The 16178-nt window shown below is 36.1% G+C and overlaps 3 protein-coding genes across 3 annotated transcripts; 2 read left to right on the forward strand and 1 right to left on the reverse strand.

The window, feature by feature from the left end:
- Positions 1 to 395: 395 nt before the first annotated feature.
- LOC147484819 (proline-rich family protein) lies at positions 396 to 3606 on the forward strand. Its single transcript, XM_086576829.1, has 3 exons — positions 396 to 730; positions 1933 to 2067; positions 3108 to 3606. Exons 1-3 carry the CDS (start codon positions 569 to 571, stop codon positions 3468 to 3470), a joined length of 660 nt encoding a protein of 219 aa, XP_086432955.1. The 5' UTR covers positions 396 to 568; the 3' UTR covers positions 3471 to 3606.
- Positions 3607 to 4410: 804 nt separating this feature from the next.
- LOC147484820 (G2/mitotic-specific cyclin S13-7-like) lies at positions 4411 to 7327 on the reverse strand. Its single transcript, XM_086576828.1, has 9 exons — positions 6899 to 7327; positions 6457 to 6598; positions 6305 to 6365; positions 5983 to 6210; positions 5767 to 5892; positions 5432 to 5680; positions 5172 to 5330; positions 4897 to 5075; positions 4411 to 4796 (listed from the first exon to the last, which is right to left on the reverse strand). Exons 1-9 carry the CDS (start codon positions 6933 to 6935, stop codon positions 4661 to 4663), a joined length of 1317 nt encoding a protein of 438 aa, XP_086432954.1. The 5' UTR covers positions 6936 to 7327; the 3' UTR covers positions 4411 to 4660.
- A 3288-nt stretch (positions 7328 to 10615) lies between these two features.
- On the forward strand, positions 10616 to 12998 carry EXO70B1 (exocyst subunit exo70 family protein B1). The gene has a single exon (XM_086576199.1). The coding sequence runs from the start codon at positions 10951 to 10953 to the stop codon at positions 12814 to 12816; it is 1866 nt and encodes a 621-aa protein (XP_086432325.1). The 5' UTR covers positions 10616 to 10950; the 3' UTR covers positions 12817 to 12998.
- The last annotated feature ends 3180 nt before the right edge of the window (positions 12999 to 16178 follow it).

The following is a 16178-nucleotide window of genomic DNA, read 5'->3' on the forward strand; positions in this document are numbered from 1 at the left end:
CCCAAGCCTTTTAGAGAATTCTGCACATTATTTAAAAACTCACATGACATCCCATTGACTCCTAATTTCGGTTTTTCTCACGTGTTTTAAAAAGTTATCAACTGGAGCACCATCAATTTGGAGATTTAACTTCTCTTTCTTGGCCTCATTATGCTGATGTGGCCCTCCAAAAATCTGATGTGGGCCTGGATTTTAAAGGCCTGCATGGGTGATTGCCTAATAATGATCCCTCTGGCCCGAAACCCAACCCAGCCCAACTCAACCCAATTACCCACAGGCCCAACTTCCATCTCTACTACTATTCTACTAAACTTCCAAAGCCACGTTAAATTTCAGGAGCAGCTGAACCGGTGCCACGTAGCCAATATAAAATCCATCCAAAATCTAGCACAACTGTCCAACAAACCATATCAAGTACCTTCCTGTTTTCTGTGTGTCTCTCTTTGCTTGCTTGCCAAACCAAACAAAAACCAGCGCCACGCTCATGCCTAACCATTTCTACTTAATATTTTAAATTATACACACCCTTCTTTCTTCAACTCCTGTTGCTTTTTTCTTTTTAACTACAATGGTTTGTGCTACTCAGTCTATGATATCTGCAAGTACCTGTGCATTTCCCTCTCACAAGTTCTTTAAAAAACTTAAACCAAGTGCTACTCTTTTCAGAATTAGAGCTTCTGCAAAAACTGAAGAAGATTGCAACGATGAAGAATGTGCTCCTGATAAAGAGGTAGAGTGGGACATCTCCTCTTCCACTGTCTTGTTATTTTTCACTAATAAGTATTCTTCATTTATGTTTTTTAATTCTTTTTATAGCATTTTGATGTTCAAAGTGAACTGGGTTTTTGCTTCTTTTCCTAAAAACTTAATTAACAACCAACTATGGACCTTGTTTTTTATGTGAACTGGCTTTTGCTAATATGACGCATATGAGAACTGGTTCATGCTTAATAGTTTGTGATTAAGAAAGCTAGAAGTCTGAATTATTACTTTTCTTTATCGTGTATGTTATTTCCTTATGGAGTTATGGCTGCAAATTCATATTATGTTGTTTCCTCGGCTTTCCGCTAATTTTACATGTTTTTTCTTTGTTTTATCTGATGGTGAAGAAATGAAATTAAACTAGGAGAAATTGTTGGGAAACACGACCATGTTTGTCAGCTTAAATGGAAGGGCTGGGGTGGGGAGGGATGATTACTACGTCTATACATGTCCATGAAGGCCGGTGATTGGGCACGGGGAATAGGTGCAAAAGCATCGAGTGCTTCGAGAGGGACTCAGAGTATATGGATTAGTTTATGGTGAAATAACAAGTTCAAGGTGGATTGCTATATATTTTGTAAGTGGAGTGATTCCACAAAATAGTTTGTGTGGACGACACTCTATTGATCCAAGTGTGTGTGGATGACTTCCTTTTCCTTATCTTTATTTATTTTTCAAATCTTTTTATCCTACTTTGAGAAGGTTTCTTCGTATTTCAACATTATGTATTTTTTTCCACTGTTTCTCAATTGCCTTCTGGTTTCAGTTGTCTGGTGAGCTGAGTGGTGCTGTTAATTGCTACACCTCTGTCTTTTTTAGCTGTAATCAATTATCTCTGGCATAATTTAATATACATTTTTCCAAAATGTACAAGTCATTGCTCTGTGAGCCATTATCATTGTGAAAAAGTTTGTTTAGTTACATTTGAACTGTGAGACATATTCTATCATGAAAAGTATAATTAGAAATGAAACTACACTGCACAATGAAGTCGGTGGGAGGAGCGAATTTAAGGTGTAACTTAAGCTCTCTTTCCTGAGCGCTCGCACTACTGAACCTTGTAAAGTTTGTTTTGTAAACTTATTTCGGTTGGGATCAGTTTTGAGTCTGCTGTGCGTTAGCTAAGAATATTAGCCCTTCAACATTGAACTGAAATACTGATTCTTGCAGGTTGGGAAAGTGAGCCTGGAATGGTTGGCTGGGGAAAAGACTAAGATAACTGGGACATTTCCACCGAAGAAAAAGGGTTGGACAGGTTATGTTGAGAAAGACACTGCTGGACAGACAAACATATACTCAGTTGAGGTTGGTACTGTTTACTGTCTTTATTCATTTAGAGATTCCAGCATCTTACATCCTTTCTTCTCAAATAAAACACTGTAATGGGTAACAACCGTTTTGTAATTCTAAATAATATGATTCTCATCATAAAAAGTGTTACCCTGTAGCCCTGTAGGCATCTAGAAGATGAGTGATCATCTTTATAAGAAGAGAGAAAGAAAGGCCAATGTGATCATTCAGATCTCTAATACATATACTGTTTCTGAATTGAACGTGTTATGCTAGTGTGATTGACAAATGAGGAAAACAGAGTTCCCCATATTTTTTTGATTGAAACAAGGAAAAGGCTGTAATTTAGTTATTGACTTATTGGAGTGAAGTTCCACAATCTGACTGATTCCAAGTAGACTTCAGAGTGAACTTCTCCAGATGGAAGTTGTCCAATTTCACTCCAAAGAACAGAGATTTTTTTTTTCCAGTATTTCTGAAATGGTAACCAGCAGTTTCTTCTAGTCTGTGTTTTTACCACGTAGTATTATGAATCTGGAATTCCTAGGAACTTTGGCAAGTAGAAAATTGTCCCTAGATGCCACCTGAATTCGTCGAGGCGCTAGAAACTTCTAATGAAAGATAGACGTAGTTAGTAATTATTAGACCTGATGAATTTTTCTCTGACAGTGAACCAGTGCTGGCACACATGAAGTGTGGCAGGAAACCTAATATGTTGTCAACCTGGAAAATCTTTAACCTGGCCCTTGTGGTCAGCTATCCCTTTTTTTCTTCCTTCTGACTTGGAAAAACTGTATTTCTTAAATAAATAAATGAAAAAAATATACAAATCTTTAAGCTGTGGTAAACTATTCGGCACTTAGCCCTTTCTCTCCTATTCGTTTAGATGATTGTGATAATTCAATTAGCTTGCTGTTGGCTGAACAAGTTCTTAGACTCTTCAAAGTAGCATATCCAGAATGCAATTAGTCCCTAATCTCCATTTTTATGTCTAATTTATGGACTTTCCTTTAAATTTGTGCTAACTACTGTGCTAATTTGTGCTCTGTTTACAGCCGTCTATTTATATTGCGGAAAGTGCATTCAGCTCAGGGACAGCAGGAACTTCGTCCGATGGAGCCGAAAATACAGCAGCAATAGCAGCTGGCTTGGCAATTATTGCCATTGCTTCAGCATCTGCAATTCTTCTCCAAGTTGGCAAGAACTCACCTCCAGTCCAGACCACAGAATACTCAGGCCCATCCCTTAGTTATTACATAAGCAAGTTTAAGCCAGTAGAAATTATTGAAGCTTCAATAGCAATTCCACCTCAAATTTCTCCTTCTGTACAGTCAGAAAACCCATCACCAGAAAGTTCTGAAGTTCAGGTTGATTCTAACAACCAGGAGGCTACTTCAGACGTAAACAATGTATCTTAATCGACAAAATTTCTTAACCCTCGGTTGTAACAGTTCCTCATGATGAGTTGTTTTCCATTTTTATGTTGCTATTTTGTACGAATCAAATGCAATATTTGCGGAGCACTATTTCATAAAAATAGCATGTATATCCCAACTCGCAACACCATTAAGTTACTTCCATTTTTTGTTGTCAATTCTCAACAAAAATTTGATGTGAAAATGACGGCAGCTTGATTTAAGAGCAAAACCAACTCCTTGAAATATTACTCTATTATCCAGAGGCCGCTGACTACATATGGAGAAACAGTTTAAATTACATTTCATTCTGTGAAAAAAATTTCATGGTCAAAAGATTCCTATCATATAAACAACAGCTAACTGACTATGCAGGGAGTGTTTCTCTTCAATTCATTGTGCTTATAACCAGAATCTCTCTCAAGCAAATTTGAGCGAGCTAGTGTTCTCTTTGTCATGCTAACTTTGGAGTTGATAACAACTAGTGTGATTACAGGGGAAACTTTACAAAGCGAGCTATGAAGTTAATCATGGGAGGGATGGGTCAATGTCTTGGAGAAACAATGCAGATGGTCACCAGAAACTAAGAACTGGACTAGATTACGGTAGGAAGTTACTGAGCTGGGGTTTGCGAGAGTGCTTGTACCTTTGACGGACATCAGTATTTCCTAAGAAATAGCACTGCCAAAAATGACATTATAAAGCAACGTTTTCCTTTAATTTATTTAGTCTAATGATCACTTTTCATATGCACATTATTCTATACTGTTTGTATCGTACAAGCAGCTCTTCCGCCACTACACATACTACACATAGAAAAGGTATTCCAAATATTGCTACTCACTTGAACAGCCAGACACAAAACACTGAAACAACCATCCATCCTAATAGAGAAAGGTGTTCCAAATATTGCTACTCACTTGAACAGCCAACGCACAAACACTGAAACAACAAATAACTATACTTCCTGGAAAAAAGTGTTTTACACAAGGACACACACACTGGAAAAGAAAACCCATGATCCACTTCAATACCTACTACTTCCTTACTATCTAGAGCGCTGGTGTCGCGCCTATCATACAAAAAAGAAAGTGTTACTGATTGCACACAAGGACACAAACTTAATTAAGTCTGGTCATTACAGAAACAATGACCTGTCATCAACTACAAACGCCATTTAGTGGTAAACTGGATCAATTCAAAAGGTGTTTAGCTGGTGGCAGTAGAGCAACTGCGCCCCGAAGAGGATGTGTATACTTCTTGCGAATGGCTTGGAGCTTGTCCTCGCTGGCCACCGAGTGGAAGTGAGCCAACATCTTGGCACAGTCCCTGTCACAGTAAATATACTGATCAGCTTACTGTTTCCATATATGCTTGTTTATCTAGTGAGAATTGGAAAATAATGGAAGTTCGGGAAGGCTATACATACAGAAGCTGTGATTCAGAGAAACCAGTGTGATGCTTCAGAGTTTCATCCCAAAAAGGGCTTTTGTTCAAGGTACAGCGAGCAACATAGACTGCAGAAGCAGCTACCATTGATGAACAGTACCGTATCAACTCATACTGCGTCAAGGCCAGCTCTGCCAAGAAGAATATCATGCTCTCCATCTAAATTCACAGAAAAATCAGGAATCAGGAACATGTATTGCCAGATGAGTTATATGCTCTACTATATTGCCATTACACAAGTGATCATTGTTATACCTCCTGATCAGATGCAGCAGCCTTGATATATCGCACAAGGAAGACATATGGTGTTGGGACTGTTAAGTTCCATTCAAGCTTTCCCAGAATCAGCTTCTCCATTGCAAGTATCTGTGCTCTGCTGTAGGCATTGTCCGCAATGCAAACAAAGTCATTAACCTGTGAATGTTCACCACATGGTAAGTGTTAGTTTCACTCAATTTGGTTAAAGACATATATTAAGAGCATGGCACAGTCACTAACTAAAGTTATAAAAATACCTCAGGTGCCCAAATCTCCTCATATTTGCTTGCTATGAGCATGGCACTCATGCCTATTAACTGCAAAATCTTCCTTGAAACTGATCTCATGGAAAGGTACCGATCAACTATATGAACTGTAAGATATAGAGTTTCAGGCATGAGTTCAAACTTGTTGTGAACTTCAATTAACCAGTCCACGAGAATAGCCCTCATCTTCTCATTAATTTCATGCTGAGTATACATGTAGTCATGAACTCGGCTCGAATTCTGCATTACAGACACCCATATGTAAGCACACAGTTGAACACCAAAGGTGCAGATTATAGAGACTAAATAAATGAATGAAAGACAACCTCAGCAAGCTTGTAATATTTGTATATATCCTCTACATAGTCCACAGCTGCCAAGTGATTATCAGCATCTGCTGCATCAATATCAATAATGGCATCCTTTGGCTTAGTGGTTATACCACAAGCAGCCTGAAGAGGACCAAATAATATACATATACTGTTAATTCAGCAATCCCATAGACAGAAATGCGTAAACACTAGAACGGTATTAAAAACTACCTTGCTTCGAGCAGTTAGAACTGATGTAAGGGTATGAACCTTCTTCTTCTTTGACGAAGCTTCTCTAGACTGTCTACGAATTTCTGATTTTTCTTCTTCAGTATCAGGACTAATCTCAATAACCTTCTCAGGCTTTGGCCTCACAGTAACATTCTTCAGAGCTGCCTTCCGTACTGCAGCAACTTCTTTTCCACCAATAGGACCATCAACAACTACAGCAATTTGTTTCTGCACATCAAGAGTTTACCATATTCAATAAAACTATGATCACAAAAAATTGTGAACTAATTTTTGCCAAAACAATCTGTTTTCACTGTTATACCTTATTGTTATTCTCAGTGACTGTCTCTTGTGGTTTGGAAAGTATTTGCGCACAATAACTCCTGAAAACAAAATTGAGAATACAATAGTAAATTCTCATGAAAATATCTGTTTGCAATAAAATAAGGCCTAATAAAGTGAAGGTTCCATTACCTCGTTACTGGGCGAGTAATTGGCTTCACATCAATGCCTCTTCCATCAACACCTCTATTTGTTACATCTATGAGTGCTCGTCGATTATTTCCTTCAGCTGCACCAGCCTTGTGCTTGACCCCACCTACAACTACTGCCCCTCCTACAAGTTTCATAAAAAACATTCTTTTAAAATAACAAAGAAAGGAAAAATCCCATAATAAACACAGAAAGATCATCATATAAACAAGAAAACCCACAACAACGAAAACACAGAATTAAGGTTAACTCAAATAAAGATTCGACTTGAACATCAAGAAACCTCAAAACCCCAAACCCCAAACCCCAAACCCCATCTCATGTAACACCAAAATAATTAAAGATCAAGAACCCAGTTTCATCAAATACAAGACAGATATCATTATTTAGAAGAAGAAAGAGAGAGAAAGAAGAAAGTTAATACCTCTGGGTTGGTTTGGAACACCAGGTCTTGAACCCATTTCTTCGTCTTCTTGTTCTTGAAATTGCTTCGGACCAAAAACACCTCCAAAAGTTGATATCACTGATGATATTAGAATCTGTAGACGGGAACCACCGCCTTCTTCTGAACTTGAATTCGCCACCTTCTTTTCTCTTCTCCACTTCTCTCTTTCTTTCTCTCTGCAAATAAACTGTTCTTGTTCTTGGCTGTTGTTAAATTGAATGAAAGAAAGATGGAAAAAGAGCTCAAGATTTTGAACTTAAGGGAACAACGCTTCTCTCTTAACGGTCTTATTTTTTTGGGTTTCAATATCAACCGTTGGATTGATTTAATTGAACGGCTTGAAAGGTTTGCTTTTGTAATAAGGTTTTGTTTTAGTAGAGTTTTATAGCCGTTGGGAGCGTTTAGAACAAAAGTTACCGTTGGTGGAAGAGAAATTACGTGGGTTTCTCGGCAATATCTCGGATGACCATAGTTTTGAGAGATTTCGGGACATTTTGAGTTGAAAGTTGGAATGTTTCAGCAATATGGGCTTTTTAAGTTCAACCTTTACTAAAGCCCATGGAAACTCTCTTGAAGAAAAAAAGTGAAGTTAGATAATGAGCGTGGGCACGGAGGAGCCTCGTCTGGGCCAACTGAAATTCCTTTTACTTATTTTACAAACAAAGTTGGGGAACTGGTGGAGTAAGGAGATCTTGGGGAGCGGTAATGGTGACCTACTTAGATAGTTGTGATCATGATTAAGCATCTGCACTTCTGCAGTCTTGTGCGTGTGTAATCATACATTTTCACGGAAAGTGTTGTAACTGACTGATATTCCAAAACCAAAAAATGTTCTACACAGGCGGCTTGTAAGTTACAATAAATTGCTTTGGAGGACCAATTTCGGGCAAAAATCACTTTTTAAGAACATTTTTTTTCGAAATCACTCCCAAACCTAATTTTGGGATGAAAATAACTCGGAAACCAATATTTGACTGAAAATAATTTTTAAGGACAAATATATTCTGATTTTATTTTTTTTTTTATTTTTTTTTTTTTTGTATGAACTCTTCATATATGAACAATGTTTGTTTATATTCCAAATAAGTAAACATACCTCATACATTATGTTGAGGTATGAATAGAAATTATCCGCAATTTATGTTAAAGTATGAACAATAATTGTTTATATCCCAAATATATATGAAGATACTCTAATAAGTGTTCTTACTGATCATACATTATGTTGAAGTATGAACAGTGATTGTTTATAGTTCATGTTGATATCCCAAGTATGTATGAACAATGAATTTTCATACTCTAATAGGTGTTATTACTGATCATACATTATGTTGAGGTATGAACAATAATTGTTTTTACCCCATATAGGTATGAACGTTGATTGTTCATAGCTCATGTTGAGGTATAAACAACGATTGTTCATACTCTATACGTCAGGTCGTTTTGATTGGGTTGGGCTGTTTTTTTTTTATTTCACGTCAGGATAAACTTGACTTTTTACCACTTAGGCCGTTTTTTAGTTCACATCAAGAGTATACTTGTTCTAAAATCTATCTAGTTCTTATGAGTGATTATAAAAAAATGTGGGTTTGAAAATGATTTTTTCTTCTGTTTTTGTCCTTTAGAGTTAGTCTCTTCTTAAGTTACAACTTACAAGCATGTCCACAAAACTCAAAACCAAATACATGCAAAACCTACTCTAAAATGAATGGCATCACCAATAAGAATAGCATTTTCAAGACAATACTTGTTGATGAGCAGCTTAACTTTCCTCCCTGAATATCTCCTTGCACATTCCATTCAACAAGTTCAGCAACAAGCATTTGGATACTTGCAACACCTAAAGTCCAGTAGTCCATCCACAGCTCCCAGTTCTGTGTGTACATCCTTGTGGTATAAGGTACTGCACGCTTAATTTCTAAGAGCATCTTTAAGAGAGCAACCAAAAAAATATCAAAATTTTGAACCAAACCAAAAAAACACCAACCATTTTTAGGAGCAACATCAAATTTTCGACATATAGCCCACGCGGTTTTCCCAACACAGCGCCAGTGAAGCCCAAGCCCACACGGTTTTTCAAAAACCGCCGCGATCAATTTTTTTATTTTTTTTATTTTCCAATCTCTCGCGCCGTTTTAGCAAAACCGCGTGATTGAAATCCACAATGTAGCCCAAGCCCACACGGTGTTGGCAAAACCGCACGGTTTTTCTAAAACTGCGTGAGTAATTTGATACAGCACCAAAACTAAAACCAAATATTGGCCGATTTGGTGTTTGGTTTGATATTTTTTTTAGTGTTTTCATCAACATGTGACTCTCCTGAAGTTGAAAAAATACCAAATTATTGAAAATTTGGTGTTTGATGCTAGGTTGGTATCACTCCTAAAGATGCTCTAAGAAGTTAGTTTAAAGTAGATGCAGATGATAGAAACCAAATTAACTAGTCGCTAATAAACGTTCCAAAACTGCCAAAGGCTTCGCTAGATTATTTTCAGTAGTTCCACAAACATAAACAAACATAAATGACGTCACCAAATTTAGTTGGCTCCTGTCTTCTGAGCCCAAGGCCCAAAATATCGCCGATATATCCGATATATCTCGGTAAATTGGTACACCGATATCGATATTTCTGACATATATCCACCAAATATTGAACTATTTTTTCCGATATATATCGGAATTTCCGATATGAAATTTTATATCGCTGATATAATCGATATATGTCGGTTGATTTTTTGACTATTTTTTAATATAAATCTGATATTTTTAATATATTTCCGATATGTTTCCGATATTTTGATATTATATTTCCAATATTTACGATATTTTAAATAGTTTGGACTGGTCACTAAAAAAATAAATATATCCGATATATATCAGTTTTTGAATACACCGATATATTCATCGATATCGATATTTTGGGCCTTGCCTTAGCCTAGATTTAACCATCACGTACAATTCACAACAGCACACAGCAGACTTATAGGGCTACAGCAGGCAAACAGTTGACTTTTCTTATAGATTTTGGGTTCGAGATCTCTGTAACCGGTTTCTGTAACCGTGTTATCTCACCGTTCATTTGAAATCGAGATGTGTGTGTGTGCCTCGATACCTATGTGTGTACTCCGAGATGTGTATGTGTGCATCGAGATACGAGACGTGTGTGTGTGTGGTACAGAGATCAATCTCTGTACCCGGTTATAGAGGAACCGGACTCATAGATTTTCATACGTTCAACAAGAGTCACCAGTGGCGGTACCCAATGTAGCCGTCAGTAATCAATGTTCCTATGTAGAAGTGGAGAAATGCATCTAATTTAGGAATCCAGTTGGATCTAATTTCCCACTCCGACTTTTAGGTTGACCACTTGACCTTGAGAAGCATTTGAAAAAGTCAATAGTGGTCATGGCATTTGCCTACTTATTGTTGGAACTAGAAGACGACAACAAATATTGTTGCTGAGCGGATTATTGCATTATTATTGCAAAAAAAGTCAATACTCCAATCCGGCACACCTTGCTTATGCAATCCTTTATCAAAGTCAAACCCAATTTTTGATTAGCAAGTTGGGTCTTAAAATGTAAATCCAAATGTCTGAAGTATTTTTTAGCAATCAAATCCGTGATATATAACAAAAATATCGCACCGATATGTTAAAGTTTTGTGTCAACCTAAGTCTCGTGATGCTCGTGTATAGGAATCAGAGTCAGAAAAACAACAGTAGAATGCACAGTGGACCACAGGCGTTAATCACGGGCAACGTTCTCTCAACAAACAAACATAAATATCCACTAACAAAAAAAATGACCAAAACTATCCTCCCAAGTCTCAACCACGCTTCTTCTACTAATCTACTCCCTCGTGGTCACTAGTCACTTTCGACATCTGCTTTCTCCTACTAGTCTACTACTCATTCTTCAAACCTTATCTTTGCTTTTACTTTTTTCTCAAAAAACGCGTTTCCATTTTTTTCTTTTTCCAAAGTTTGGATCTAAAATGGAAAGAAAACCAACTCATTACCGAAAACGCTAATGGCGGAAAACGGTGAAGACAAATTAATTGCAGTAGCTAGACACATAGCCAAAACACTGGGCCGTACAGAAACAATGACTGACGACATACTCCAAATCTTCTCAACATTCGATGGTCGTTTTTCCCGCGAAAAAATGTCTGAAAAAATCGATGTGAATGACCCAAGAAGTTATGCTGCTTTAGAACATACTATAAAGTCACTTGATCGACAGATCTCAAGATACATCTCAGCTGATCAACCTATCTGGTCTGATTCAGCTGACTCATCTGCGTTTCTTGACGCCATCGATGAGTTAATTGGGACTATTCGAGATTGGGAGCCTATGAGTGGGGAGAAATTAGTCGCGTCTTTATTAGACCGGGCTGATGATCTTTTACAACAAACTATGTTCCGCTTAGAAGAAGAGTTTCGTTTGCTGATTGAAAGAAGTGCTGATCTAATCTCAGAGGCTTCTGGGAATTTATCGTTCGATGACGAGGAGGAGGATAATGAAGATGAGCCGATTCCTGTAGCGCATCCGATAACGGATTATGATATCATAATTGATGCGCTGCCGTCGGGGACTATTGCGGACTTGCACGAAATCTCGAAGCGGATGGTGGCAGCTGGGTTTGGGAAAGAGTGTGCACATGTTTATAGTTCTTGTAGAAGAGAGTTCTTGGAAGAGAGTATCTCAAGGTTGGGGTTGATGAAATTAAGTATTGAAGAAGTTCAGAAAATGAGTTGGTCTAAATTAGAAGACGAGATTGAAAAATGGGTTAAAGCGATAAATGTCGCGTTAAGGATACTTTTTCCGAGTGAACGAAGATTATGTGATCGGATTTTCAACAATCTTACTTCAGCAGCTGATCTTTCATTTATGGAAGTGTGTCGAGGAACTGCAATTCAGTTACTAAATTTTGCGGATGCCGTCTCGATTGGTAGTCGGTCGCCTGAGCGGTTGTTCAAGATTTTGGATGTGTTTGAATGTTTAAGAGACTTAATGCCGGAGTTTGAAGAGGTATTTTCGGATCAGTATTGTGCAGTTCTTCGAATTGAGGCTGGGACGATTTGGAAACGACTTGGGGAAGCAATTAGAGGGATATTTATGGAGTTGGAGAATTTAATTAGGCGTGATCCTGCAAAGACACCGGTTCCTGGTGGTGGACTTCATCCGATAACGCGATATGTCATGAATTACCTTCGCGCTGCGTGTGGTTCGCGGATTAGTCTCGAACAAGTGTTTCAAGAAAATGGAGTTGCAATTGGAGATTATCGGAACTCTGATAATACAAATTCCTCTTCCTTAGCGGTACAATTGAGTTGGATCATGGAGCTTTTGGAAAGCAATTTGGAAACTAAGTCGAAAATTTATAAAGACTCTGCATTGAGCTATGTGTTTTTGATTAACAATGGCAGGTACATTGTTTCAAAAGTGAAAGATGGTGAATTGGCATCACTTCTTGGAGAGGATTGGATTCGAAAACGTACCGCCAAGGTTCGACAAAACCATCAGAATTACCAAAGAAGTTCATGGGGCAGAGTTTTAGCAACATTGAAGTTGGATAATAACTCACTTGCGCCGAATGTTGCTGCTAAGTCTATGAAGGAGAAACTTAAGGTTTTCAATATGCATTTTGAAGATGTATGTAGAACTCAATCCACTTGGGTTGTCACCGATGAACAATTTCGAGCAGAGTTGAGAGTTACGGTTACTGGAAACTTGGCACCGGCGTATAGGAACTTCTTGGTGAGGTTTCAAACTGTTCCAGAGTTGGGGAAACATGGAGACAAGTATATCAAGTATCGTGTGGAAGACATTCAAGATATGATCAATAAGTTGTTTCAGGGAAATGGCGGAGGATCTGCTGGTGGCAGGAAATGAAATGTTGAAGCCTTGATAGAAGCCCCTGAGGATGTTGTTGTATCATGTATCAATGTATCATGTATGCTAGTGTAATTTTCTAATTTATGTTCTAGGAAAGATGCAGTTTGTGTTGTATAATTCCCCTGTATAACAACAACGAAACTATTATTATTAACAAATAGTTGTAGAACTTTTGTTAATCTTATTTAAGTTAAATCATTTTGAGATTGTTGGGTCACAATCTAAGATGACCAAATCTTGTAGTTTTCAGTTCTGAAACGTAAGTAACAAACCAGATATTCCCATAATCTTACACATAAACTTTGCAGACAATCCAATCGTGTAAGTGTAAAACCACCTAAAATGTGTGATCCTTAATGACATCGATCTGTGTTCAAAGTGTAGGCTTTATAAGTACCTCCATCGATCACCTCTAGTAGGCGAACATATCACTAGAAAGTTTTTTGGATTGTCTTAAGGGGAAAAACAAATGGCTAAGCTTTCTCCCACCCACCACTTTTTACTTGTTCTCATCGTTTTTCAGGTCTTCCTTCTCCATGGAATCATGGTTCAATGGTTCATGCTACGCTTTTAAGTTCCTTTCACCTTTTCGATATGAGCAAATCCTTGTTAGAACATTCCAATGGGATGCTAGAAGGGTCTTAAATTTGGCTGGTAAAAACCAGCCAAATTTGTGGCATTGTCTAGTAGTTGCCGTAATTATGTTCTGAGAGGACAGACGTCACAATTTATGTTGTATTAAATTTCTACGGACAGCAGAAATTGTGTCGTCTGTATCCCTTTATCACCTCCATCTTCAACACCTCCATCAGAACCATTTTTGAGTTTTTCACCTCTCAAATTTGACGAGCCTGCTTAAACTGCTAAATTTACTACTTTTTGGCACCTTCAACTTTAACACCTCTATTGGACTTGCTCTTATAGGCTTTATAGCTAGTTCTAGAGTATAGTTGGGCATTCATCTGATCGTATTTAAGTATTTTAATCAAATGATTTAAGCTACATGTTTTAACAATTCAACCATTTCGACCGATATACTTCATTTGCACAATATATTTACTTCTACTATAATCCAAAATTCACCTAAAGCTCGTATAAATAAACTCTTATTTTTCCAGATATAGCCGTATAGCGGTGGAATCTCAAGCAAAAGAATGCCTAGGTGGTTTTCTGATAGACGATTGTTACCAACATTGTCAAAAAGACTGTATTAGAAAACACCCTGGTGATGGAAATCGTGGGCATTGCAATGAGCATAGGCAAACTTGTAATTGTGTCTATAATTGTTGATTGAAATTTATCTTTAAACAAAAATTTCCGAGGAGACAAATAAAATGAAGGATATTATTAGTTGTTACTCTTTCAAGCCCAACTTATCGAAGACAATCTAGTGGTGCCTAACAAATTTTAGCATATCCTTAGATATATATTATAGCTACATCTTCTTGGCTCTATTTTTCAAGGCTTCACAGAGCCTCCAATTTTTTGTAAACTCTAATACTAATTAGGAAAAAAAATGAATTCCAAATCCTTAGATATATATTATAGCTATATCTCTCACCAATCTATTTTTTGGAACATTCACCTAGACTCCAGTTTTTTCTAGACTATATTACTATTTGCTAATTACGAAAAAGTAGGATATAAATAAATAACCAATCCCATCTAGAGTTATACATATTTTTGTATAGTTGCTAATTACGATAAAAAAAAAATCCAAATCCTTAGATATATATTATAGTTATACTCTCACCAATCTATTTTTTTGGAGCACTTACATAGACTCAATTTTTTTTTTCTAAACTCTATTACTAATTACGAACAAGTAGGATATAAATAAAGAACCAATCATATCTAGAGTTTCACAGAGTTTTCAATTTTTCCTAAACAATATAACTAATTACGGAAAAAAAAAATAGACAAAAAACTAAATTGCTAAAAATAATAGTTTTAGCCAAAAACAATTTTCTTAAAACTCTTAAGCCACAAAGAATAGTTTTCACACTAATCTCATGTGAAGTTTAACATAATAAAATTTCTTTATAGAAAATGACAATGAAACTATGAAAGAACAAAAAAAAAAAAAAAAAAAAAATGGAGTTGCTTGAACATTTACTTTATGCATTTGTTAACCACACATGTGAATGAGAAAAAAGAAAAAAAAAATAATTAAATTAATCATAAAATAAGTAACAGTACGGGTGTACACCCAAAACAAATAAAATTGTATTGTATGCACTATATATATGGGCCAAACAAATAAAGTCGGATCAATTTGATGTGCCATCTACTGTGAGATTTAGACATTTAGTCATAGTTAAAGATTTCAAAAACTACAATTCCGCCCACAATAATTACGACATATAATGTCTCATTCTAATATGGATTTAGCCTTAATCTTTATCCATATCTTTTCCTTAGGACCGCCCCTGTATAATTAGAATAGAGTTATTCTACTATAATATAAGTTTAAGTTATTATAGTTATTTCCATTTAATTCTATTAATTGTTATAATAATATTGTTGTATTGTATATAAATATATTATTATTTATTCTATTTATGTTACATATTACATAACATATACAATATATTCATTATCATTATGAATATCCAAATCCTTAGATATATATTATAGTTATACTCTCACCAATCTATTTTTTTGGAGCACTTACATAGACTCAATTTTTTTTTCTAAACTCTATTACTAATTACGAACAAGTAGGATATAAATAAAGAACCAATCCTATCTAGAGTTTCACAGAGTTTTCAATTTTTTTTTAAACAATATAACTAATTACGGAAAAAATAATAGACAAAAAACTAAATTGCTAAAAACAATAGTTTTAGCCAAAAACAATTTTCTTAAAGCTCTTAAGCCACAAAAAATAGTTTTCACACTAATCTCATGTGAAGTTTAACATAATAAAATTTCTTTATAGAAAATGACAATGAAACTATGAAAGAACAAAGGAAAAAATAAATGGAATTGCTTGAACATTTACTTTATGCATTTGTTAATCACACATGTGGAAAAAAATAAAAAAAAAAAAATAAATAAATAAATAAACTAATCATAAAATAAGTAACAGTACGGGTGTACACCCAAAACAAATAAAATTGTATTGTATGCTCTATATATATGGGTCAAACAAATAAAGTCGGATCAATTTGATGTGCCATCTACTGTGAGATTTAGACATTAGTCATAGTTAAGGATTTCAAAAACTACAATTCTGCCCACAATAATTACAACATATAATGTCTCATTCTAATCTGGATTTATCCTTAATCTTTATCCCTATCTTTTCCTTAGGACCGCCCCTGTATAATTAGAATAGAGTTATTCTACTATAATAT

The sequence above is a fragment of the Coptis chinensis genome, chromosome 8 (genome assembly GCF_015680905.1).
Source record: "Coptis chinensis isolate HL-2020 chromosome 8, ASM1568090v1, whole genome shotgun sequence".
In the NCBI taxonomy this organism is placed as follows: Eukaryota; Viridiplantae; Streptophyta; class Magnoliopsida; order Ranunculales; family Ranunculaceae; genus Coptis; species Coptis chinensis.